General features: G+C 41.3%; 8 protein-coding genes across 9 annotated transcripts; 6 read left to right on the forward strand and 2 right to left on the reverse strand.

Annotated features, from left to right (window-relative positions):
* Positions 1 to 53: 53 nt before the first annotated feature.
* On the reverse strand, positions 54 to 711 carry LOC145697306 (large ribosomal subunit protein mL49-like). Its single transcript, XM_081774493.1, has 3 exons — positions 471 to 711; positions 249 to 425; positions 54 to 212 (listed from the first exon to the last, which is right to left on the reverse strand). Exons 1-3 carry the CDS (start codon positions 668 to 670, stop codon positions 74 to 76), a joined length of 516 nt encoding a protein of 171 aa, XP_081630619.1. The 5' UTR covers positions 671 to 711; the 3' UTR covers positions 54 to 73.
* Positions 707 to 3,574, reverse strand: LOC145697304 (uncharacterized). Its single transcript, XM_081774491.1, has 8 exons — positions 3,195 to 3,574; positions 2,652 to 3,045; positions 2,468 to 2,609; positions 2,024 to 2,248; positions 1,506 to 1,876; positions 1,215 to 1,465; positions 976 to 1,173; positions 707 to 933 (listed from the first exon to the last, which is right to left on the reverse strand). The coding sequence occupies exons 1-8, from the start codon at positions 3,242 to 3,244 to the stop codon at positions 762 to 764; spliced, it is 1,803 nt and encodes a 600-aa protein (XP_081630617.1). The 5' UTR covers positions 3,245 to 3,574; the 3' UTR covers positions 707 to 761.
* Positions 3,575 to 4,649: 1,075 nt separating this feature from the next.
* Positions 4,650 to 6,213, forward strand: LOC145697305 (SUN domain-containing protein 1-like). The gene is made up of 7 exons (XM_081774492.1): positions 4,650 to 4,791; positions 4,832 to 4,989; positions 5,034 to 5,164; positions 5,207 to 5,354; positions 5,399 to 5,512; positions 5,553 to 6,008; positions 6,050 to 6,213. The coding sequence occupies exons 2-7, from the start codon at positions 4,953 to 4,955 to the stop codon at positions 6,127 to 6,129; spliced, it is 966 nt and encodes a 321-aa protein (XP_081630618.1). The 5' UTR covers positions 4,650 to 4,791; positions 4,832 to 4,952; the 3' UTR covers positions 6,130 to 6,213.
* Positions 6,214 to 6,510: 297 nt separating this feature from the next.
* LOC145698899 (uncharacterized) lies at positions 6,511 to 8,137 on the forward strand. The gene is made up of 6 exons (XM_081776135.1): positions 6,511 to 6,666; positions 6,748 to 7,254; positions 7,294 to 7,596; positions 7,663 to 7,791; positions 7,868 to 7,968; positions 8,041 to 8,137. The coding sequence occupies exons 1-6, from the start codon at positions 6,600 to 6,602 to the stop codon at positions 8,101 to 8,103; spliced, it is 1,170 nt and encodes a 389-aa protein (XP_081632261.1). The 5' UTR covers positions 6,511 to 6,599; the 3' UTR covers positions 8,104 to 8,137.
* A 2,182-nt stretch (positions 8,138 to 10,319) lies between these two features.
* LOC145699266 (uncharacterized) lies at positions 10,320 to 11,829 on the forward strand. The gene is made up of 4 exons (XM_081776525.1): positions 10,320 to 10,581; positions 10,624 to 10,761; positions 10,803 to 11,088; positions 11,161 to 11,829. The coding sequence occupies exons 1-4, from the start codon at positions 10,429 to 10,431 to the stop codon at positions 11,529 to 11,531; spliced, it is 948 nt and encodes a 315-aa protein (XP_081632651.1). The 5' UTR covers positions 10,320 to 10,428; the 3' UTR covers positions 11,532 to 11,829.
* A 1,012-nt stretch (positions 11,830 to 12,841) lies between these two features.
* LOC145698736 (zinc finger TRAF-type-containing protein 1 homolog) lies at positions 12,842 to 14,509 on the forward strand. Of its 2 annotated transcripts, XM_081775951.1 has the most exons (10): positions 12,842 to 12,907; positions 13,103 to 13,257; positions 13,308 to 13,364; positions 13,407 to 13,469; positions 13,515 to 13,593; positions 13,641 to 13,725; positions 13,766 to 13,921; positions 13,964 to 14,073; positions 14,118 to 14,190; positions 14,234 to 14,509. In XM_081775951.1, exons 2-10 carry the CDS (start codon positions 13,157 to 13,159, stop codon positions 14,302 to 14,304), a joined length of 795 nt encoding a protein of 264 aa, XP_081632077.1. In that variant the 5' UTR covers positions 12,842 to 12,907; positions 13,103 to 13,156; the 3' UTR covers positions 14,305 to 14,509. The 2 variants fall into 2 exon arrangements, with proteins under 2 accessions (XP_081632077.1, XP_081632078.1); XM_081775952.1 differs by lacking the exon at positions 13,308 to 13,364 and having other exon boundaries at positions 13,103 to 13,284.
* Positions 14,510 to 15,141: 632 nt separating this feature from the next.
* Positions 15,142 to 18,390, forward strand: LOC145700475 (apoptosis-inducing factor 1, mitochondrial-like). Its single transcript, XM_081777747.1, has 6 exons — positions 15,142 to 15,231; positions 15,272 to 16,340; positions 16,623 to 17,396; positions 17,437 to 17,759; positions 17,804 to 18,011; positions 18,057 to 18,390. The coding sequence occupies exons 1-6, from the start codon at positions 15,154 to 15,156 to the stop codon at positions 18,215 to 18,217; spliced, it is 2,613 nt and encodes an 870-aa protein (XP_081633873.1). The 5' UTR covers positions 15,142 to 15,153; the 3' UTR covers positions 18,218 to 18,390.
* Positions 18,391 to 18,433: 43 nt separating this feature from the next.
* Positions 18,434 to 22,280, forward strand: LOC145700476 (nuclear receptor-binding protein-like). Its single transcript, XM_081777748.1, has 9 exons — positions 18,434 to 18,720; positions 18,769 to 18,938; positions 19,074 to 19,408; positions 19,470 to 19,609; positions 20,242 to 20,344; positions 20,489 to 20,700; positions 21,284 to 21,438; positions 21,601 to 21,745; positions 21,787 to 22,280. The coding sequence occupies exons 1-9, from the start codon at positions 18,448 to 18,450 to the stop codon at positions 21,856 to 21,858; spliced, it is 1,605 nt and encodes a 534-aa protein (XP_081633874.1). The 5' UTR covers positions 18,434 to 18,447; the 3' UTR covers positions 21,859 to 22,280.
* The last annotated feature ends 27 nt before the right edge of the window (positions 22,281 to 22,307 follow it).

The raw sequence follows: 22,307 nt of genomic DNA on the forward strand, positions 1-22,307 counted from the left end.
CTCGATTTTCCGCTGATTTGGTCGGACAAGCGAGGGGCTTCCTAATTCTGTTAAGCAGTTCTGTATTGTTTTATTAGAATCCTTTGTCGTATAAGAAATCGCGAATGAAATCAGAATATTTGCCAGTTACAGTTATCCTAGCTTCTGGCTCGTCGGCTTGACCAGCTACAGGCTCGCCCGAAATTTCTTCCAAATAAGCACAGATCTCGTTTCTAATAATAAGTCAAAGCGAACAGAAGCAGGAGTACCTTAATTGAAAAATATCGCCACTGCAGTTATACAAGTGAGTAACAGGCATATCATCTGATGGGTTTCTTCTTCGCAGAGCAATATCGTGTTTGTCTTGATACCTATTATCGTAGTTCAAGTCGAAGAATTCAGTGGAACGCTCTTCTTCGACCAAATCAAGCTCGTGGAATCGATTTCTACGAAATTTCGATGATAAATTGGAGGATAAAAAGTTGAAGTACCTTTCAACGAAATATGGATAGTCGAAGGTCTGAAGATCAGGAGAAGGCGGCTGCCATCCTGTAGGAGTTGGGAACTTCTGGTTCATGTCTGGAGTTGGGATCTGAATTGGAGGCAGAATATCTTCGACGAATTTCCATGGGTTAATGTTTTTAACTTGGGCGCTACTCGCCAATTTTCTGATATTCGAAGCTCGTAACATGTCTCTATTTTCTAAAAACAACTCTTTACGAGACCCTTTGAGAAGATAAATGAATCAATTTGAAAGAAGTAAGCTGAACTGACGGATTGCATCACAATTTTACAGTTGGAAAATTTCTATTCTTGAGCCAGACGTTCAATTTCCGCTTGTGCTTTTCTGAATTGAAGTGAGAATTCCTCGACGAGGCGTTGTTTTGAAAGCTCTTTGAGCAAATGTCGCATTTGTCCTTTGTAATGGAATTTACAAGTGCCTTGGCTGCATTTCTAAAATTTTGTAAGCACAGAGTTTTAGTATTGGGCGCTTACGGGTCAATATCATCTGGTACAAAGCGCGCTCTCTCGCTCGGTGTCGGTCCTGAAGGTAGACTAGGATCTTGTGGGCCGATTAAAGGGTTCGTTTTTTCTGATCCCGCTTTTACGAAGTTCCAATTCAAGGGTGCCTGCCGCTTGCGCATCGCAAGTCCGTCAGATTGACTCTTCGATTGTTTTCCGGCAATCGCCACACTTGAATAATCAGAAGCGAAAGGGAAACAACGGGTTTTTACCTTGAATCAACTTGATTGCCAGAAAAATTCGAAACTTGATTGGTGTGGCCCTTTTTACTCGTCCAAGTTAGAATATCTGTTCGATTGATGACGCTCTGCTGATGGTAGCCCATGTCAGGAAGGGCAGACATTGGAGGTGGAATCATTGCGTTGCCTCCTTTTGGAACTGGCTGAGCAGCGATGATCTTTTGAGCTTCTTTTTTGACTTTCTTTTCGACGAAGCCAATTACTGTGTCTTCTTTAGCCGCCATCTAAATTACTTGTCAGTTTTAAAAACAATGACTATTTCACCTTTTTCTTTTCTTCCGTTTCAAGCTTCTCCAGCAGCATCAGAGCTTTCTTTCTCGCAGACTCAACTCTCAACTTTTCCATCAGTTCCATGTCGCAATCCAGAACACCGTGTGCCCCTCTTTCCCAGGATCTTCGCCCAGACAGAGCTTCCTTTCTTACTCCATTTATACATTCGAACCAATGTTCAGAAGCGTGAAAGTGCCAGGCGGGTTTAGCGCGCATTTCTCTGTCGAGAATGAGGTCTTCGTCGTCTGGTTGATCAGGTTCGTCTTCAATTTGTCCGTAGAGACCAGGAGGGCGATGAGGATCATTTCTCGCCATTTCTATCCATTCTCCGTCGGGCCCTCGTACCGTTCGGCAAGGGATTTCATCTGAATAACAAGGTAATTATGTGATCAGTATCACTTTGATAAACCAAAAATTGAAAAATGGTTCGACGAGTTCATAGGCTCAATTAAATCATAAACTGATGAAAGATAGTTGAAATAAATATCCCTTAGTATACTACTAGTGTCTACCTTTCTTTGGAGCTTTCGCGAGTGGCTCTGGAAAGGTCAAACTTCCAGCCACTGGCGCCGTAAGCTCTCGATACTTGTAAGTCATCTTCCAATCAATCTTTTCCTCTCTTTGAGGTTTCTTTCTCTTCTCCCACCTCATCGGAGCGCCTCGAATCGACTCATTTTGAGGCGCATAAGCGCCAACGCCAAGAATCTTCTGCTCCAACAGCTGCTGCCGGCGAACTTCTTGTTGTCGGGTTCAATTTGGGCATTTTCTAAAATGCGCTAATCAGAACATGATCTTCTCAGAATTCAAGAAGATCATGTTCTCACACGCTTATTTACTGATCTACTGCTCAAATCTCTCGAAATTATTTCAATTATTTTTGGCGAAGCTGGACTTGAGCAGTAAGAGAGGCTTTTCTTACTTCAAATGAATTGAAAGTGATTTGAACCAAGGGGGCCCTTTTTGCGCGACGAAGGGAACGTTTGTGATTCCAGTAGTTTCATCTCGCTCTGTAGGGATGTAGGTCAGGGCGAGATTAGTTAGAGGACGGTCTTGAGCTAGCCGAGCCGGGTCTGGAACGTTTGATTTGTCGTAGATTGGCTAGAAAACTTGATAGAAGCTAGTGAAATCATCAAAGCCGACCTTTTGCTCGTATCCAGTGAGCTTTTTATTTATTTTCGCCGCTTTCTCCGCCGCCGCAATAAGACTTTTCTGGTGCTCCGAAAGTTCTTTTTCCTTTTGCAAATCTTCATCAGTCTTTCTCGACCAACCAGAAGATTCAGCTTCAATGATCTTTCTGCTCTTCTCCATCTCCGGCTCAAGAAAACGAGGATAATTATAAGAAGGCGGGAGTGGGATATCTTCTTTTTCTGGTGGCGGTGGAGGTGGAGCGGGAGCATGTTGGGCCATCGCTCCTGCTCCGTAGCCATAGCCAGGGCCGAGGTTAGGCGTAGGGCCAGGATCAGCTTGGCGAGTGTTGGAAGATGGATAGCTTCCAGTTGGTTGTGCAGGGTTGTATTGGCTCATCATAGTCGACCTGAATTAGCGTGGATTACTTGTTTGATTTATGGATGACTCAAAAAAATGGCGAAATTATGTAAAACGGCACTTTTTCTCCTTAAAAACAAGCATTTTCGGCATAAAATTCAAGACTAGAGTGAGAAAGAATCCAATAACTGTACTTACATAACACCCATGGCTGCCATAAAATTTTGCATCATATTATTTTCGTCCATTTTCTTATCTTCTTATCAAAATTCACAGGCCTCAATTCGTAAAAAGCCCACTTCGTTTTTCAAGCGAAATCTCTTCTTTTTTTCGGCGCCAATTATTTTCGCGCTTTCCACAGTCCTCCGCCAATAGTGTCGCGCAGAGAATCCCAATTACTGACGCTTCTCTAGAACGCGTTACAGTTGTTATTCGGCCAATAATTCCATCAATTAGAAATAATAGACAAGGGATTCGAGCCAAAATGGACACTCCGAGGCGAATTACAAGATCTCTATCGAGGCAGTCGTTGGATTGCACGGCCAGGTTACTTTTTTACTTGTTCTTAGACAAACGGGAGGCTTTGATTGTATTTTATATTTTAACAGATGGAGAGAAACAGGTATTTTCATCCCGTTAACTTTTCAAGCAATCAATTTTGGTTTGGTACAGAAAATGACCTCACAATATTTCGGCAATCTGCCGAAACATTTATCCATACTACCCTAACTTTAGCAGTGAGCCAAAGACTATTTGTACCCTATTTTAGAATCGAAGAGTTAGATACCTTAGCATCTGCATGTGCTTTGATTCAAAAATTTTGAACATCATATATATGTAGATATCGACGTTCGTTGATATATGTATTCTGGTGTTTTATTCCGAGTACTTTCGTCCATAAGGACATCATCAGGGCAAAGAAAACAGTAAAATAGAGGAAAATTAAAAGGTGCTTACTGAGAAAGGCGCATGGCCAGACTTATTTGAAAATAAAATAACAGTCGAAAACAAGACGAAAACAGCACCAAGTTCACGCAAGTTTTGCAGTTATGGGGCGATTCGCTGGCTCCCTTTGCACCTGCAAAACTTGCGTGAACTTGGTGTTGTTTTTGTCTTGTTTCCGACCGTTATTTTATTTCAAATCAGTCTGGCCATGCGCCTCTCTAAGTAAGCACCTTTTAATTTTTCTCTATTTTACGAAGAGGATGATGTCCTTATGGACGAAAGTACTCGGAATAAAAGACCAGAATACATATAATTTTGAACATTTTTAATAAAGGTTCCGTTTCAGATCTGAGATAACATATGTAACCGACACATTATCCCGGAAGCGGAAGAACCGTAACAAGCAACAACAAGATACAGTCTTCAACGATACAGTGAGTTGCTTCGAATTCGGCGACAATGCGATCAGACGAAATATGCGACAAATGCCGGCGATTCCAGACGCTAGTCCAGAGCAGCAGATATTCGAGCCGTTCGATTTGCCTTTGAGAAATAATAGAAAAAAAGAAGAACCGGTGGAGTTATGCCAGGCGCCTTTTCCGTCGGCTAGACCTCAGAATCAGGAAAATAATAATGCTGACTTGTGAGTTTTAATTAATCAATTCTATCTGATGTTCTTTTAGGTCCGAAAAAGACTCACAAGATGAACCTGTAGATACTCAAGAAGAAATAGAAAAAAATCACCTCAGAAAAATCTCCGAAATCATCACGAATATGTACAGAATAGGAAAATACATCATCGACTCGAAATGGTTCTCGCACGCAATTACAGTCATTCTTCTGCTCTTAGGTAAGCTTTTCTTCCAATCTTTGATTTAAAATAATTCTAGCCGTGCAATATATAAATAACTCGGAAAAAAAGATCATACAGTCAGAGCCAGCGCATGTCTCGGATAGAATCAAAGACACAAATGATCCGGACATGAACTTTTGATCTTCCAGCAGTCGAGGATGGAAAAGGAAATCAACAACCTCCGTCATGAGCTTGGTAAGTTCTCTTCCTTGATTTCACCGCTCATTATTTTTATTAAGAAAGTTATGCGATAAAGTCAAAAGAAAGTTACTCAATGGAGCTCAAGAACTGCTTGAAAGTTGCCTCGGACATTCGCACTGAGATGGGAGCACATGTGCTCTCGCTTGAAGATAAACTTCGCCAAACTCAGGTAGAAACCCCTTTCCTCATCAAATCCAACCGTTGTCTTTAGTCAGAACTAAGTTTGTATGTTGGCAGGCTACAACAAGATGTGAAGGAACTTCTCAACTTCAAGAACGACACTGCGCAAAGCGTCAAGATCAGATTTGATCATTGGATCAAAGATGAATACAAATCAGACGAGTTCAAGGCTGTCGTTGGTAAGAAAAGCCTTCTTTACGTTTGCAATGATTTACATTTTCAGAGGAGCAGATTGATAGAAAAACAAAGAAAGGATCGATCTTTGACTCATTGGGCTCTTTTGGATCTTCTGCCAAGTTGGAGGATGTCGAAGCATTGATTTCTGCAAAACTTAGACGTAAAAATTCAGCTTGAAATTCTGAATGAAATTGTTCTAGAGTACCACGAGGATAAAACGGGCCAAATGGACTTCGCCCTTTCATCTAACGGTGGTTCTATCCTTGAGCATCGATGCACAGCTTCAAAGCATGACCACAGTCGCTATTGGAGGATCCTTGGCCTTTCAGTGATGCACTTCCATAATCAGCCAACTCGAGCGATAGAAGACGACACTTCTCCAGGGAACTGTTGGGCCTTCGACGGAGCAAGAGGGCACTTGACCATCAAACTGGGCAAACCAGTAATGGTTACTTCCATCACAGTCGAACACATTCCCACGAATCTCAGTCCTACCGGGAGCATCTCTGCACCACGAGCATTTACGGTATCGGCGATGAACAACGAAAACGATCTCGTCGGACATGAACTTGGCCAGTGGGAATACAACATCAACGACCATCCGATTCAGACCTTCAATGTGATGAGAAAGATGCATTTCCCTTCAGGAATCATAGGTAAAAATTGCTCGGAAATTGTCTCTCAAAAACATTATCAGACTTTCGTTTCGAGTCCAACTGGGGAGGAAGCTACACCTGTATCTACCGAGTTCGTGTCCATGGTGATCCGTTCGACTAAATTCTTCCAGCACTTTTCATTCCACTCGCTTCACATTTCACTCTGCCATTTATTCACTGATAATATATTTATTTTCACAACTGATCCAGTTTAACATTTGTGTTACCCGCTGAAAGGTCACAAATGTTCATTTGACCTCTGATCGGGGCCGTCAAAAGATTGTTTGAATCCATTGATTTTTGGACTTTTGCGAGATGATCCGCGCGTCAAGAAGTCCAGGGTGGTAGGTCGTTGGCCGGTGCTGTACGGACGGCCAGGGCTCGACGCTTCTTTGCTTATTGGCCCAACGTGGGAATTGTCCACCCTCTTTCTACCACACCACTCACGTGAGCAGTCAAAGCGGCCACCAACCACACCAGCGGCTCATTCACTCGAATTGAACTTGGAATTTTAGACTCAAAATAAAGAGAAAGTTTGCTGCAAACGCAAAGCGTAGAAATAGTGAGAGATTGTTTGAAACAGATTTGATAATGAGCGAAGTTGTCTGTAAAGAAGAGTCAGCATCCGAAGAAGACACAGAAGAATTTCTTATCAAAAGTAAGTCACCGCTGTTTATTTTCATAATTTCAGAAAAGCTCTGTCTTGCTTTTTCATCCACGTAACTTGATATTTTTATAGATGAATCTTCTCAAATGATGTGCATGGAAAATGATAGTAATTACCAAGAAAACGTCGAGTTTCACGTCAACAACTCGAATCCCGAAAGTGTTACGATCATCGAAACACCTTACAACGAGTTCGATGATAAGAATAAGGCCTCTGGAAAAGGCTTTGCATTGGGAAGCATTTCGGAGAAGATTGTGCCTTGGCTTCAAAGTCGCTACGACATTAAAGAAGGTGGCAAGACGGCGATCCAAGAAATCATCACTTTATACAATCACGATTTTCCACGCGACTGCGTTTACTTTCCTCTCGAGTCTTTTCAAGTTGGCCAGCTAGTTCGACAAGCCTTTCCTGAAATCAGCCTCTGCAAGGTGACATGCAAAGAGTCCAAGAAACGGTATCGTTGCTACAAAGGACTGACGCGAAAAGAACCAGAAAACGGTCCTCCCCCGATTTTCCCCTACGAGCCACCAAAAGTTCAAAAACGAAAGTCAAAGACGGTTCCTCAAAATCCCCCGAAAGGTTGATTCCAACTGTTTACCTTTTTTTAATTCAATTTAGTTATTTTCATGCAAGTGGCTGGACTGACTGGCAGTCAAATCGCCTCTTGTAAAATTAAACTTCCAAATCCTTCCCGTCCATCAAGTTCATCAACAATTACGCCTTTACAACACCTTCGAGAACCTCTTCGAGTCCAGTCACCGAAGCAAGATGCAGCCATTACTCTCAGTTCTGCGTCATCTTCCCCGAGTTCTTCATTACACTCGCCTCGGGCACCTTCGAATCTCACAAAGAGGGAGATGCCAAATCCATATTTCGTGCCTTTTAGCAAGCCACATAATGAACCACAAACTGAAGGAAAGGGTCTTGGAAATACATTTTATCCTCTATGTTTTCGACTTTCTCGTGCTAAGACCCAAAAAGCTCAAGAACCATTAGCAAAGAAAACCTGCAAGCTCGAGCTTGTCCGACTTTCATCCGAAAAATCAGCTGAGAGTATCTCCTCGCATCAGCAAGAGATGCTCTCCGAATTACCAACAATGGTTGCTTCCCAGCCAAGTAAGCAATTAACTTGAACCCAGAATTTTAATCGGCGGGGCTAAAGACATCAGCTTGATAAAAATATTTACCCTAGCGTCTTCCGCTTCGAAGAGAAAGCTTGAAATAGGAAAACTCCACGTGACGCAATCGTTGGATTATATTGAAAGACAGGCATATGCTCAAGAAGACTTTCAGGTACTGTAGTCCACTAAAATTTCTGTACTTAGAGCTGATTGGAACTTTATTGTTTATACTTATGTTCTTTAGGAAATTGAAGACTTCATCCTTGAAAGACTAGATCAAATACGCTCCAAACAGTTCGGATTATAATCAAAAGTTTTCACTGCCGTAAAAGTTCCATAGCATAAATAAATAATTTCATTTGAACCTCCTTCGTCTTCTGTCAAGGCAAATCAATTTACTCTCAGCAAGATACCGTCTCTAGGATACAGTTGTTCGGTCGATTGAGACAAAAAAATAACCTCTAATCCGGAAAGGTCACTCGGGGATCTTGATATTGTATAGATCTCGCTTCCGGACTTTAAAACGCAGATTGATTTTGATTGTTTACGATCAAGAATGAGCTTCTAAACAATTGTTTAAACCACTAGAGCAACACGTTGGATAAAAATGCGCTGCAGATCCGGTGCATCAAGGACAAAACAATCGCGCAAAAACATTTTCAGAGCAATCACACATGCGCTCATCGGGTGCTTATTGTTTACGATGCTCAAATTTTAACTTTAGATATAATTTTTTACTCTGAATCATGATTTATTTCTTTGATTTTTACATAAAATTATCAAGGCATAGATCTCTTCTACAGAAAGCATCAGTCATTCTTCGTAAACTGGAGGAGGCGTTACAGACAAATCTTAACTCATTCTCAAAGTGCGTCCAGCGTAATTCTTTGATACGTACCTTCAAACAATGGAATTCGGTCTTTGAAAGATTGCACTAGGATCACTATGAGTCCAATCATCCTGTAACAGGTTAATCAAAGCCGCTCTACTGTAATAAGAAAATGCCAATTTTGATATCAAGGAGGAAATGACTCTCTAAAATTAGCCATACTTCTTGATTAACCGTGAATAAGGATCCACAAGAGAAAAACAATCGTCACTGCTCCTAGATCTCTGATACACATAACCTCTTGCAAGAACTTGAGTCTTTATTTCGGGGTTCGTCGAGCGCGTGTCATAATAAATTAGAAAATATATTATGCTTTATTTCAGACGATTTCGCACGTCTCCCGTTCCCAGAGGGCTTCTTTACTTCAATTTCGATGAAATCAGTCATTGAGTCGAGCGCAACGATTGTTACGATGCCACCAGACGCATTAACTCCGCTTCGAACAACACTCTCGCGCTGACTTCGATTTTTGAAAGTCGCATGGCTCGTTTTCCGGCTTCTGAAGTTCATTAGTTGCTAATAAGTTGATGGAACGTACCCTTGTTGAATAGTAGGTTCTTTTCTCAAAATTCCGACTATACTATCATTTCTCAACATGACTTTAGTATCATTAGCCGTCTTCGACATGACTTTCGCTTATTTTATACTTCTGTAATAGAAAAAAAAGAATAAAAGTCCATCAAATGGTGCTTTGAAAACAGTCCGGTCCAATCAATTATTAAATTTTCGAGTAGATTTCATCTTGTAATAGTTAATTTTCCATTACTGACCCGAATGATAATTGGCTCCCCGAGACGGAGTACGGAATCAAGTGTTTTCGAAACACATTATGCAGCATAATAAATTCGGCTGCTTAAAAATCGGCGTTTCTACAAAAAATAAGTCGACGAAAAAGTTTTTATTCTATGAAATCATCAGAGCCAAGCTCCGCAATCTCCATCTGCACAATCTGCCATGGAATAAGATGAAATTCCATGACCAGTAAAGTCTACTGCAACACCGTAAGAGTCCATTCTTCTTATGGATCTGTTTGAATGCCTCGATCTCAGGCTCCTAAAAAAAAGAAAATCCGGCTGAGACTTTCTCAAAGTCAAACGTTCTCGTTGAAGGTCGCTTCGTTTCCTCTCTCTTACTCTGAATACAACCCATTTTATGAGTTGATTATATTATTGAAAATCTGAATAAAGAGACGAAAAACATGAAAATCTTCTGCATTTCACTAACGAAAATCGCTAAAATGCCGCAAATATTGATTTATGGCGTCTTTTTCTTAAGAAAATCATTAATTTTTTCAATTAAAATAATTGATTCTTGGCTTATCCTAATCAGATAGACTGCTCTTTGTCAGAAAAAATCATAGACGCTCATTGTTTTCTGATCTTCATTGAAGCTTGGCAAGGAAAGTTTGTTTTCAGTCAATAAAAATAATTTGACCAGCATTACACAAGCATTTTAATTCCGCCTCGCCTCGCGAACAACGTGAATTTATTTAGATCCAGCTCTGATTGTTGATTTTTGAGTTGCACCAAATCGGGCGCTCCGCCACCACCCTCTAGTGGGAATCGCCGCGACGCGCTGGTACCAGCCCAGACATTTAAAACTGTCTTCAATTTTGAAACAATCACCAAAGCAAGCCCGCCGAGCAAGCAAGAGTTGTTTAGAAGAAATCCTTTGAAACACATCGATACTTTTATACTTTTCTTGGTTTGACGATAAAAGAGCAAAATACACTAAAAGATCATCATGAAGCTTGGACTTCTTTTCGCCGCTGTTAACAGCCAGAGATTCGAAAGACCACCACCATCGAACCCCGCCGCTGTTGTGGGGCCAACGAGCACTAAAGTAACTGAAGACGACTTCGTTCTCGTTCCAGAAGGATACACCGGTGGTTTCCAGGTAAGAATGATAGAAGTAAGCTTACATCAACAAATGAATTAGGACTTCAATGTTACAGGCCTTCTCGCAGAGAACGCTGATGACGACATCTTCAACGAGTTTGAGAACCTCTTTGCTCAGGTCACCTCTGAGATCAGCCGAAGTTCGTTCACCGATGACCAGAAAAAGAACATCAAAAAGGTTGCAGAGATACTTAAGTTTTAGAATCTAACTTGTTGTAGTTCAAATTGGTGAAGAACATGATCTTGTACCTTCAAATGCTCCCAATTTTCGGAAAATTTTGCTTTTACGGCTGCTACTGCTTTGCTATGGGCCCCTTCAAACTGCTGCAAAATGCAGGTACCGGGGCCCCAATGGATGCTCCCGACTCTGCTTGTCGACGTCACGGAAGATGCAACATCTGCACCAATCGTGATTTCGGTGGTGAGGAAGAGTGTAACCAGTTCACACCTTATGGATTCGAAGCTGCAAAAGATCCAGTTACTGGAGAAAAGTTTATCAGATGCAGTGAGTAGCCCTCTATCTGCAAAAATATCTGTCTTCTACTTTAATTTGGTCTTCCTTAAAATTTTTTTCTAGCTGACGAAATCGGAACCTGCAGCCGATCAGTCTGCGAGTGTGATGCCAAGCTTGCCTATGACCTCAAGGACCTCGAGTTCTCCTGGAATGTGATGCACCACGGACGATGGGCGGGCTTTGACGCCAAGGGTTCCTGCATCGCCGGCGCTCCAGAAGATCGTATGGACATGGACAAGTCGCCCAAGGTCAGCGAGCCAGTGGAAAGCTGCTGCGGAGAGTACCCAATGCGATTCCCATTTTTGAGTGACAATGGCCGCCTGGGATGGGAAAACGGTTCCGGCAAATTCCGCGAATGTTGCGCGGGCAAAACGTTTGACCCCGCGCTGCTCGAGTGCTGCGACGGCCAGATCACCGAGATCGGCAGCTGCTAAATCAGTCGGATTCTGAACCGCTCCACTTTTTCCGCGCGCATTTTCAAAAAAATTCATGCTCATCCGAATTCGTCAGAATCAAGGTTCTGTGATTCATTTCATGGCCGGCAAAACGCAGAACCTGAGGTGCTGATGTTTCGTTTTCTTTGTACAGTTTTCTAAGTCTGTAACCTGTCAGCTCAAAAACACTCACAAACTCACTGAAATCTTTTGTTTCGCTGAAACAAAATCTGTAAATCAAGTCACCTCGTCAAGGGATTCAATACTTTTCTAATAAAGCTTTATTATTTAAAAAAAACGATTGTATTTTGTTGTTGAACCTATTTATTCTTCATTTAATAATGAAGAACTAGAACGAGACTCAGTCAATTGGGCGGGAAAAAGATTTTCGCTATAAATGTTTACAAAGATTTCGGTTTTAGACCGAGCGATTTCGGCCAGCTCGCCAGAATTCTGATAAACATTTAATCCGGACAACGTTAAGGGGGAGGTCGACGAGAATCGGGATTTTTGTAACCAAAAATCCGGAAAAACCTGCTTAGATAGGCAAATTCTGACTTTTCTCGTGGAAAGAAAAGGGTTTCAAAAATACAGCGGCGAAAACTAGAAAAAAAATTTTCTCGAAAAAATCTTGTAAAAATTAGGTCAAAGTGGGGGTGTTTCGTAACCAAAAAATCTCTGAAACGGGATTATTTTTTCTCAATCAAATACTGTTAATAGTAAGTTCAAACCCTTAAAAATACAGCGGCGACAATAAAAATAGGGATGCTTTTCTTGAAAAATTTTTTACTGTTGATTAAAAATATCCGATTTTCCTTAAAATCATCATTTTTGCTCATTTTTCACTGCAAATTTTACAAAACTCGCGGGGACTCTTAATTTTTTACAGATAATAATTTAAAAAGCATTAAAAAAAAATATCTAGCAAATAAAAATCGGATAAAAATTGTTTTTGGGTGAGAAAACCAACATTAAAATTTCGTAAAATGTCGAATTCCAGACACAAAATCGAAAATTTTGTTAAAAAGTTAGTCAATGCCCAAAAAGCTGGAGACCAAAAATGCTCCTTTTTTATTAAGGAATCCAAAAATATAATCAAAATTTTGAAAATGCGAAAAATTTTTTCTCGTCGACCCCCTCCTTAAGGCCAAACAATTTCAAGGAAATTCAAATACTTTTGAATATGTAAAATTACGAAAACGTTCCAAAATCGGTTACAAGTTTGATTCTATCTCTTTTCAACTCGTTCGCCATCTAGCGCTAGATCCTTCAACCCCAGTCTTGGATCGTTGAATATTTTTGAATTTCGCGCACTCCAGTAACCGTTTTCGAACAACTCGGACGCACCTATTTTCCTTGATTTTGAGACTTTTTGGGTCGAGGGTGGCGAATGTTATCGAGATAGTTTTAAGGCTTACAAATGTTAAATTGTTCGCGCTTGTTTATTATTGCCCTTGACACCCGTCGAAATGTCAAGATCGAGAAATCGAAACGATTTTTTCAAGACACGGTTTCTCGCACTCAAAGCAAGATTCTAGTAGACAAAGATAGCATTTTAAACCCTCTAATAGAGACTCTACGTTGGATCAAGATATTTGTCAGAACAGAGAAGCAGACAACGAAACATGAGTAACACCGAGATTCAAGTACGAATAGACCCCATTCCCGACGAAGACGACCGCAACGTCACCAGAAGATCGAAAAAGTCGCGCTCCAAGCATTCCAAGTTCGATCTTCTTTCAATTCTAATCAGGTGACTGACTGTTTTTGATTCAGGAATAGATTGAGCAAGATTCCATCGCAAATTTGCAAAGTCCTGCGAAAAGGATCGAGGTAATTTTGAAGTTAACGGATGATTGACTTAAAATTTTTCAGGTCTGAAGATACCGAGCCAGTTTCCTGTGCTTATAAACTAGCTGGGTGTTCTTTTACTGATGTGTAAGTTGATTGTCAAGATCGTAATCCGCTATCAAAACTTCTTAGTGCAAGCAAAGTAAACTCGCATGAACGGGAATGCTCCTTCTCCAAGATAAAAACAAAAGATTTCCACAATATTTTGCAGGTGTGTTTTTTCATCCAGTTTATACTCTTCTATGATTGCGATTCTAGGACCGCCTCAAAGAGGAGAATACAAGAGTCAAGCTGCTAGAGAACGTCTACCCATATCTAAGTTACAATGATGCCGAGTTTACAGGTGAACTAGTTGTTAATAGCAAATCATCAACACTTTTAAGATCTTTATCTGACAAAAGATGAAGACCAGGACGAAGACGCACCCTTCGTTTTCACATCGCAGACATTTGATTCTCTCAAAATGAGCTGGAGAGTTATTGTTCAAATCGAAGATGTTCCCGATGAAGCTGAGAACGCAAACGTTTCAAGAAAACATGGTAAGATAAAGAAAGAAAAAATCGATTAATAATAATTCATAGGAACGTTTTTCTTGTATCAGTCCGGCTCTTCTGCGTTTTATAATGGACGAAATCCCTCTCACAACAAAATCGTCTTTCTTCTCACTGATAGCGAGTGCACTAGCCATAATGTAAGAATGATTTTATACTAAGTAAAGCCCTAAACTTTCGTTAGCCTGAGCCAAAAGCCTTCCACCATGAATTCTCCCAAACTCACAAGGAGTCAAAACACATCACACTTCCTATGGGTGAGCTTCTAAATCTTTCATAAATCAAGTAATAAAAATTCAGCACAAGCTGTCGTCGACGACTTGAGCGAACGCCATGCCTTCCAGATGCGAGTTTGGCTTTTCAAAAAATAAGCCTGCGTCTTTATCAACCACTAGAATTCCTACTTGAACATTCCAAGAAATCACAGAGTCGCCGAAAGCCTTTTACTTCATTTCTTAAGTTTCCTGTTTTGTTCTCCTTTAGTTATTTATGTTTATGTGTCTTCTGGTCCATTTCATGGCCGGAGACCTATTTATTCTTTAGTTAAAATATTCTTTTAAGTTTCAACCTTTCAAATAAAAATTAAATTTCAATGTCAACCCTTCTTTATTTCTTCAGCAGATTTTCCATTCAAGCGAATCGCATTTTGAAGGCGTCGTATTTGCTCATCTATAACAAATGCATGTATTTTTTTCAAGAAAATTTACTTTGGCGCGAGTTGGCGTTCTGCCATTTTTCGATTTTCTCAATTTTGAATTGGCGCGCAGCGCTCCGCTACGGGCCCGATTGGGTCCGTCAGCGCACCCCGTCTAGCAAAGACAAAGAGAAAAGGCGAAAATCCTTCGAATTTCAAAAGGGAATGAGCTGCAGAAGGTCGATCGGTTCGTCTAACTGGAAAACACAGAGAATTGCTCAAGAATTCGTCTAGTTTTCATACTGAAAGTCTAAGATATGCGAATTTTATGAAAGAACTACCGAAAAACTGTACTACAGTTATTGTAGTTCTCCAGAAAGAGCAGTAAGAACTCAAGTGATACCAAATTCGAAGGTGTTGCATACGAGAAATCATATATTTTTTCAGTTACTCAAGCTTTTTCTCAATCACAACGCACGAGAAGCTTTCTCATTCGAACTTCCTTATTCGTGATACCTTGTTATTATTTGTTATGTAATTTTTCCTATGTGGGTCAGAGAATAAGGAATAAATTTAATTTTTAAGAATGTATCGAGCGTTTCGAAATGGCTCTGCTGCATACAGAAGAATTATGCCATCAGTCAGAAATGCTGCCCAGAAACCGGTAGGTCCGACTATTGAAGCTTGAGGCTAACCGAATTCAGTCGAATTACCAGAAGAGCGGTATGGGAGTGAATGAGTTAGCCGGAATCGCTGGAGTTTCTGCTTTTCTTTACTACGCCACGAACCAGCAGTCTTCAACTCCAAAAGCCCCCGTGGCGCCCAAGAAAACAGTAGTTGTCCCGCCAAAAGGAATCGAAAAAGATGCTCTCCAGAATGAAGATCCTCTTGCCAGTCTGAAAGAAATTCCTAACTTGGGTTCTCCCAATGATCCTAAGCCAGCTAAAGAGGAAGCCGTTGCTCCAGTTGTTCAGGAGACTGTCAAAGAAGAAGTTGTCGAAGAACCAGTTGTTGTAGAAGAACCAGTTGTTCTAGAGGAACCAGTTGTTCTAGAGGAACCAGTTGTTGTAGAGGAACCAGTTCTCGAGGAAGAGCCTGTTGTTGAAGCTACACCAGAAATTGTTGAAGCTGAGCCAGAAGTTGTGGTTGTGGAAGACGCGACTGTTGAAGAAATCGTTGAAGAACCAGTCGTGGAAGAACAAGTTGCAGAACCTGTTGTGGAAGAAGTTATCGTGCCTGTCGTTGCAGAATCTCCAAGTGTTGAAGAACCTGCCGAGCTAGTCGCTGAAGAGTCCGCTCCTACTGAACCTGAACCTGTTGCCCAAGTCGAAGAAACCGTTGTTGAAGTCACTGTTGAAGAAACCACTGTAGAACCTGTTGCCGAACCTGAAGCAGTTCCAGAACCAGCCCCCGTTGAAGTTGAAGTTGCAGTTCAAACTGAAGAACCCACTGCTGAGCCAGAGCCAGTCTCTGAGCCTGAAGTTGTTGTTGAGGCTCCTGTTGATGCTCCACAACCCGTTGTTGAACAGGAGTCAGTAGCTGAGCCAGTTGCTGAGCCAGTCGCTGAGCCAGTCGCTGAGCCAGTCGCTGAGCCAGTCGCTGAGCCAGTCGCAGAGCCCGAGGCTGTTCCTAAGCCTACCCCTGTTGAATCTGAACCAGTTGCTGAACCTGAGCCTGTTCCCGAACCCGAGCATGTCGCCGAACCCGAGCCAGTCGCCGAGGCCGAACCAGTTCCAGAACCCGTTGTCGAAGAACCCACCCCATCTGAATCAGGTAACGGTCAATAAATATCTGTTCTGCTCTCAAAATCAAATCTGTATTTCCAGATAGTCGAAAAGCCCCAAATCAACATACTGTTATTTACATCAAACCAGATGTCTGATGCCGCCACTGTCCCTGTCTAACTAATTTATCTACCTTCGTAATTTATCCAGAATTTCTTTTGAGTCTATCTTCGCTTTCCTATTGACCTTACTTTTTCTCTTACTATTCTCTAAAGTATTCTATTCTTGCGCGCCTATTCTACTGTAAATACTTTTAATAAAGCCATATTAGAGTCAAATGTCGATCCAATTGTTCCTGAAGCAGGAAGTGCTGTGGAAGTTGACCCAGCTATAGATGAAGTTATCCCAGTAGTTGATGAGCAGTCTAAGCCCAAGGTTTATCCAGAGGTCCCTCCTGAAGTTGAGTACCTTATCGTTGGTGGTGGAACTGCTGCGTACTCTGCTGTCCGAGCTATCCGAAAATATGATCCTACTGCCAAGATTCTCATCGTCTCTGATGAAGCGGAAATGCCTTACAATCGAACTCCACTCTCGAAAGAGCTCTGGTTTGAATCTGAAGAAAATGCGGCTGTTGGCAAATACAAAGGATGGGATGACAAGGAGCGAGTGATCTTCCACGAAAAACTGGAGAACTACTGCACTGGAAGAGAGCTTCAAGAAAGAGAGGGTTACGGTGGTACCGCTCTTTTACTCGGCGCCAAGGTTGACCGTTTGGACGCAGACAACAAGAAGGCCATTCTTTACAATGGAACAGAAATCGGATATGGAAAAGTTCTTCTTTCTATCGGTGGCAAACCAAGAAATCTTCCAGAATTCGAGAGTGTCAAAGACAAAGTTACGCTTTTCCGCGATCTCAAGGACTTCAGACAGCTTTCCGAGATTTCACAGAACGGAGGGAACGTAGTGGTCGTTGGATCTGGGTTTTTGGGCACAGAGCTGTCCTATGCCCTCGCTGATAGAGCCAAGAAAGTCGAGAACTTGAAGGTGTCGCAGATCTGCCGAGAGCAGGGAGTTTTGGGGGCCGTTTTGCCAGAACATCTGTCGAGTAAGTGAAAGCATATATTCGCTAATTAATCGATTTTTAGACTACTCATCCGAAGTTCTCGAAAAAGAAGGTGTCAACATCGTCCGCGATGCCGAGATTTCTAGCGTTTCCCAGGAATCTGGCAACATTTCGATCAATCTGAAAGATGGTCGTTCCGTTCCTGCTGATCATGTTGTGGTCGCAGTCGGGGTTGATATTGATCACGGCCTGGCAGAACGATCTGGACTCGAGGTGGATTCAAGACGAGGAGGATTCATTGTCAACTCAGAGTTGGAATCAAGAAAAGATATCTTTGTCGCAGGAGACGCAGCGAATTTTTACGATCAACGTCTTGGACGCCGTCGCGTCGAGCATTATGATCACGTAAGTGTCAAAAAAGCTTCCCCAAATGTCAAGCTAATCCGTAGGCGATCGTTACTGGACGCCTTGCGGGTGAAAACATGGTTGGGAAGAGAAAAGCATACACTCATCAGTCCATGTTCTGGTCCGATATTGGCCCCGACAATGGATTTGAAGCAATTGGCTTGGTAGACTCTAAGTTGAAATCAGTCTCCGTCTTTGCCCAGCCAGAAGCACAGAATACAGAAGGCGATAATTTCGAATCACGTAAATTTGGTGAGTTAATGAAATATCGACCGTTTTAATCAATCCTTTCTTTAGACAAAGGAGTAGTATTCTATCTGAGAAACGAAAAGGTCGTGGGCGTCATTACCTGGAACATCTTCGGCAAGATGGGCGTCGCAAGAAGACTTCTAGCGCACCAGAGCGCGGAGGAATTAAATTACGCTGAAATGGCGCGCTTATTCAACGTCCACAAGTGAATAAAAATTCACGACTTTAGTTCAAAGAACACATGACTATTTATTTGTACAGTTATACTTTTATCGTGCTCTCTTTTACTTGACAAAAATATTTGTGACAATCTTTACGTGGATTAATGTACTTTGATAATTTATAAAGCAGTCCCTTTTTGGATAGCAATAAAAAGAAATGGAAAAAAATCTTTGATGTGATATCATTTTTCATGCGAGGGTAGAATCATTAGAATGAAATGACGATAGCCGACGAGGAGGTGAACGCCGAGACAGAGGATGCCATCGAAGAAAGCCCCTGTAATAGATGGCACTGCCGAAATGAAAAGGTCAACCACATGTCCGGCATCGACGTCGCCTACCTCGCCATGGACATCGAGGAGGGCGTCGAGGTCATCTGGAACGAGATCATCTTTCAAGAAGAATACAAATCCGTCTTCCTCGAGAACGAGCCGGGAATAAGAAACAACCTCGATGCGCTCAAAAATTTGGCCCATCCGAATATACTCAAAGTGAGTAGCGATCCATAAGCAGTTAAAAATTCAAATGCTGGTGTTCAGTTCCATGACTACTGGATACAAGGGGTTGATGGGCCTTGGACAAACTACCAAAACAAGGAAATGAGGACGATACGGGTCGTTTTCATCACCGAATACACTGGCGGCTCGGGCACTCTAAAGGACTTCCTCCGCAGATCCGTCAAGGCACAGCCCTGCGATAAAGTGAAAAAGTGAGTTTAAGCCCCCGCGAGTTTAATCAGTATAAATCTCTTAAACTCGTGTCTAAGTACTTGTCTCATTGCAGCCTACTAATTGGGCGGGGTAGACAATGATTAGATGAGTGTCTAATATGGTTCGTTTTCAAGCTGGACCCGATGGTGCAATCAAATCCTCTCCGCTTTGCACTACATGCACTCTCTTGGGACGATCCACGGCAATCTGAGCACCGACACAATTTTCCTTCAGCACCAAGGCCTGCTCAAGATTGGCTACTTTTACGTCGACCTGATACGCAATCACAGGGATCCAAAGTTAAACACAAAGGTTCGAGGATCACAGAATCAGCGTTACTTCCCAGACGAGAAATCTTCCTCTGCATTCGACATTTACTCTTTTGGTGTGATTGCGCGCGAGATGCTCATCCCTTCTACCTTCGCTGAGGCCGAATTGCAAAAGGCGGAGCCTGGAAAAGACGTTTCAGGTAAGAACTTTCTCTTGAACAGAAGCTCTGAATGAATGCCAGAATTGAGTACCTTTTTTAGACTTCGCCGAGAGCCTAGTGACGTTCAGACAAAGGTTCACATCCGAAAGCGACAAAGCTGAATTCATCGAGCTCTGTCTGATGCCGGCGGACAGAAGGCCAGAAGCGAAATTTCTGCTACGGCATCAGAGTCTTTTCGAGGTAACATTAAGAAATTTGTAGTTTATTACTAATCAATCAACACGTCACTGGCGGTCGTGACGTTTTGTCAATGAGAATTTTATCGTTTATAAAATGAATATTTACCGATTATTTGCCTTTTTACAAAGAGACTAGTTACAGATTCAGTTTTGACGACGCAAACGCGAAAAACAGGGCTGCTTGTTAGTACACTTTAGCAGAAATCGATTGACCTAGAATAATCTCTTTTGATACTCCGAATTTATCAATATTCATCCCTTTTTGTCTTTGAACCTCAAAAGCAATCTTTTTAAAAAAGAGGAACAAGCTTTTACCCAAAAGAGAATTTAACATTCAGTAAGTAAAACAGTTGATCATTAACTAAAATTTTCTCGGGATAACGATTTCTTGCGGTTTTATTTTGTTATCGGGCGCCACTATTTGACGAAAAATAGTATATAAAATCTACGAGGACTTCTATTATGAATTGAAAATTATATTTTAAAAATGACGCTACATCAGTAGTAATAACTTCCGGTTTCTTAAACCGTTTACAGATCACAGCCAAAGATAAATTCAAATAAACTCTGAGTACAATGACTTCGAATCTCTATTTCTTCAGTTCATGACGCAAGTAACAATGTTTATCGTAGTTATCTCCCCTGCAAATCCTCGCTGCACACACTGTTAATCAATTTCGAACGATAATCAAAGACATAGACGGGAATCTTAAAGAGCATCAAGACGAGTACGACAAGGAATAGGGCTCGAAATTTCGAATGATTTAACACCCGATAAATGCTTGGATACACTTTTTATTGCGATTTAGGGCCGCGTTTATTTATTTTTGGAAATTTGAAAACTTGACTTTCAATCCTCAAAATTCAAGAGCCCAGAATCAGATCATAGCAATGTGCGTGATGAGTGGCAAAGAAATGAAATTCACGAAACAGGACAACGCGCGACGCAATTTGTACCAAGACCTCGACAGATTGTTGCTGGACATTCAAAGCGGCCTCTACCCGGTTAACGGTGGTGCTGGAGTAAGAGGGGAAGTCCTCAACAGTGAAAAAATGGAGAAGCATACAGAGCCGAGAGAAATAACTTGTCCGGTAAGGCGTTTTTATAATTACAATTGTTGCGAAACGGATCTATTTTAATCATGATTCGGGGGAATATTTTTGTCTCAGTGAAATCAAGGAAGAGGTAAAGATTTTCTGCGTTACGTAGTATTCTTTGACAATCATAAATATTTTTATTTCGACAATATTTTGAAGGCATTCTTTGAGGTTTATTGGAGCTTGTTGTTGATGGTTTTATATCCGTTTATGATAGTTCTGATTTGGCATTTTGCGGATCGACTTCCCGTTTTTGAATTTGATTTTGTGAGAGCAGATACTACGGTAATCGGTTAATCCAACGTGACCTCAATGTTCCTTCGATTTCCCACTGGGTTTTTGCGTAAATTCCCAGCGCACTATTCTCTTGATAATAGGCGCTAATACTCATAGTGCACAATGAGGTCAATCACGGTCTTAACATGTCGACATTGATGCTGTCTCAAGTTGACATCTGTTTAGAACGAGATTGATAATTCAGTGCTTCGCTCATTTTCGAGCATGAAATTTTAAGAGACAAAAATATAACAGCAAAGAAAACGATTCTCTCTGGAAATTCTCATTTTTATAATTTCAGCCGCAGAAAATGGTCAAAGAGAGCGAGGAAAAGAAGTGCGAAGAGAAAAGAGCTGCTCACATCGAGTGCCTAATTACACAAGAGCCAAACGGAGGGGGATACTCCATCATTATCGATGTTGATCTGGCAGGTCCCTTGAAACCAGAAGATAAAAAGTGAGTTTCTAATCATCAAGATTATTTTTCTAAAAACGTATTTTGAATTTTAAAATGATTCACTATTTCCGTTGAGTCAAGTTTAGTAAACTTAGTTTACCCGTCGATAGAATTGAGTTCAAAAATCGTTCTTGTCTATTTTATCTGACCATATTATTCCAGAGACGCATCGAGAACACCGGAATGCAAAAGACATCTCGAGACAAAGCTAAACAGCGCTGACACTCCGGAATCCATCGCCCAGGAACTCGCCGACTTCGCCTTTATAAGCGAGCATGACGTAGAAGTCATGCGCATGGTGATAGAGGTATGCTGTCCTTCAATAATCAAGCTCTTTACTTTGTTTAGGATCAATATAAGCTTGTACAGAACATGGTCTTCACGAATACGGCGCCAGTTCGCGAGACTCCAGGCGTGTAACGCATGCGGCATGCCCCGGCGGCCAAGAAGTGCCAGTTCAAGGCTACCAACAAAACAACTATTCCAAGAAGAAAGCCACCGCTGAAACTGCTGATAACACTCTTTTTTACAGCTCATGAAAAGCATCTGTATAATTTTCTCTATTTACATATATATATTTCAAATGCCCTCTAACCCTATTTCTTTTCGAAAAAGCTACTGTTCCATCAAAAATCCACGTTCACTACCAGTTGTCGCAACTTAAAATCTTGAATATTGAAAATATTTTCTCGTGGGTTTACAGACCAACAAAATAATAACAATAAAAAACAACAAAGCTTCCATCTTTTTGAAAAAATACACCTCTACATGTTCTGTCTAAACAAAAATACATATGGCTTCATGCATTTGCTTCAGATAAAATAACTAAATTCAAAAAAGAATGATTCTAACAAAAATGTATTTTTTCT

This window comes from Oikopleura dioica, chromosome 2 (assembly GCF_907165135.1).
Source record: "Oikopleura dioica chromosome 2, OKI2018_I68_1.0, whole genome shotgun sequence".
NCBI classification, from domain to species: Eukaryota; Metazoa; Chordata; class Appendicularia; order Copelata; family Oikopleuridae; genus Oikopleura; species Oikopleura dioica.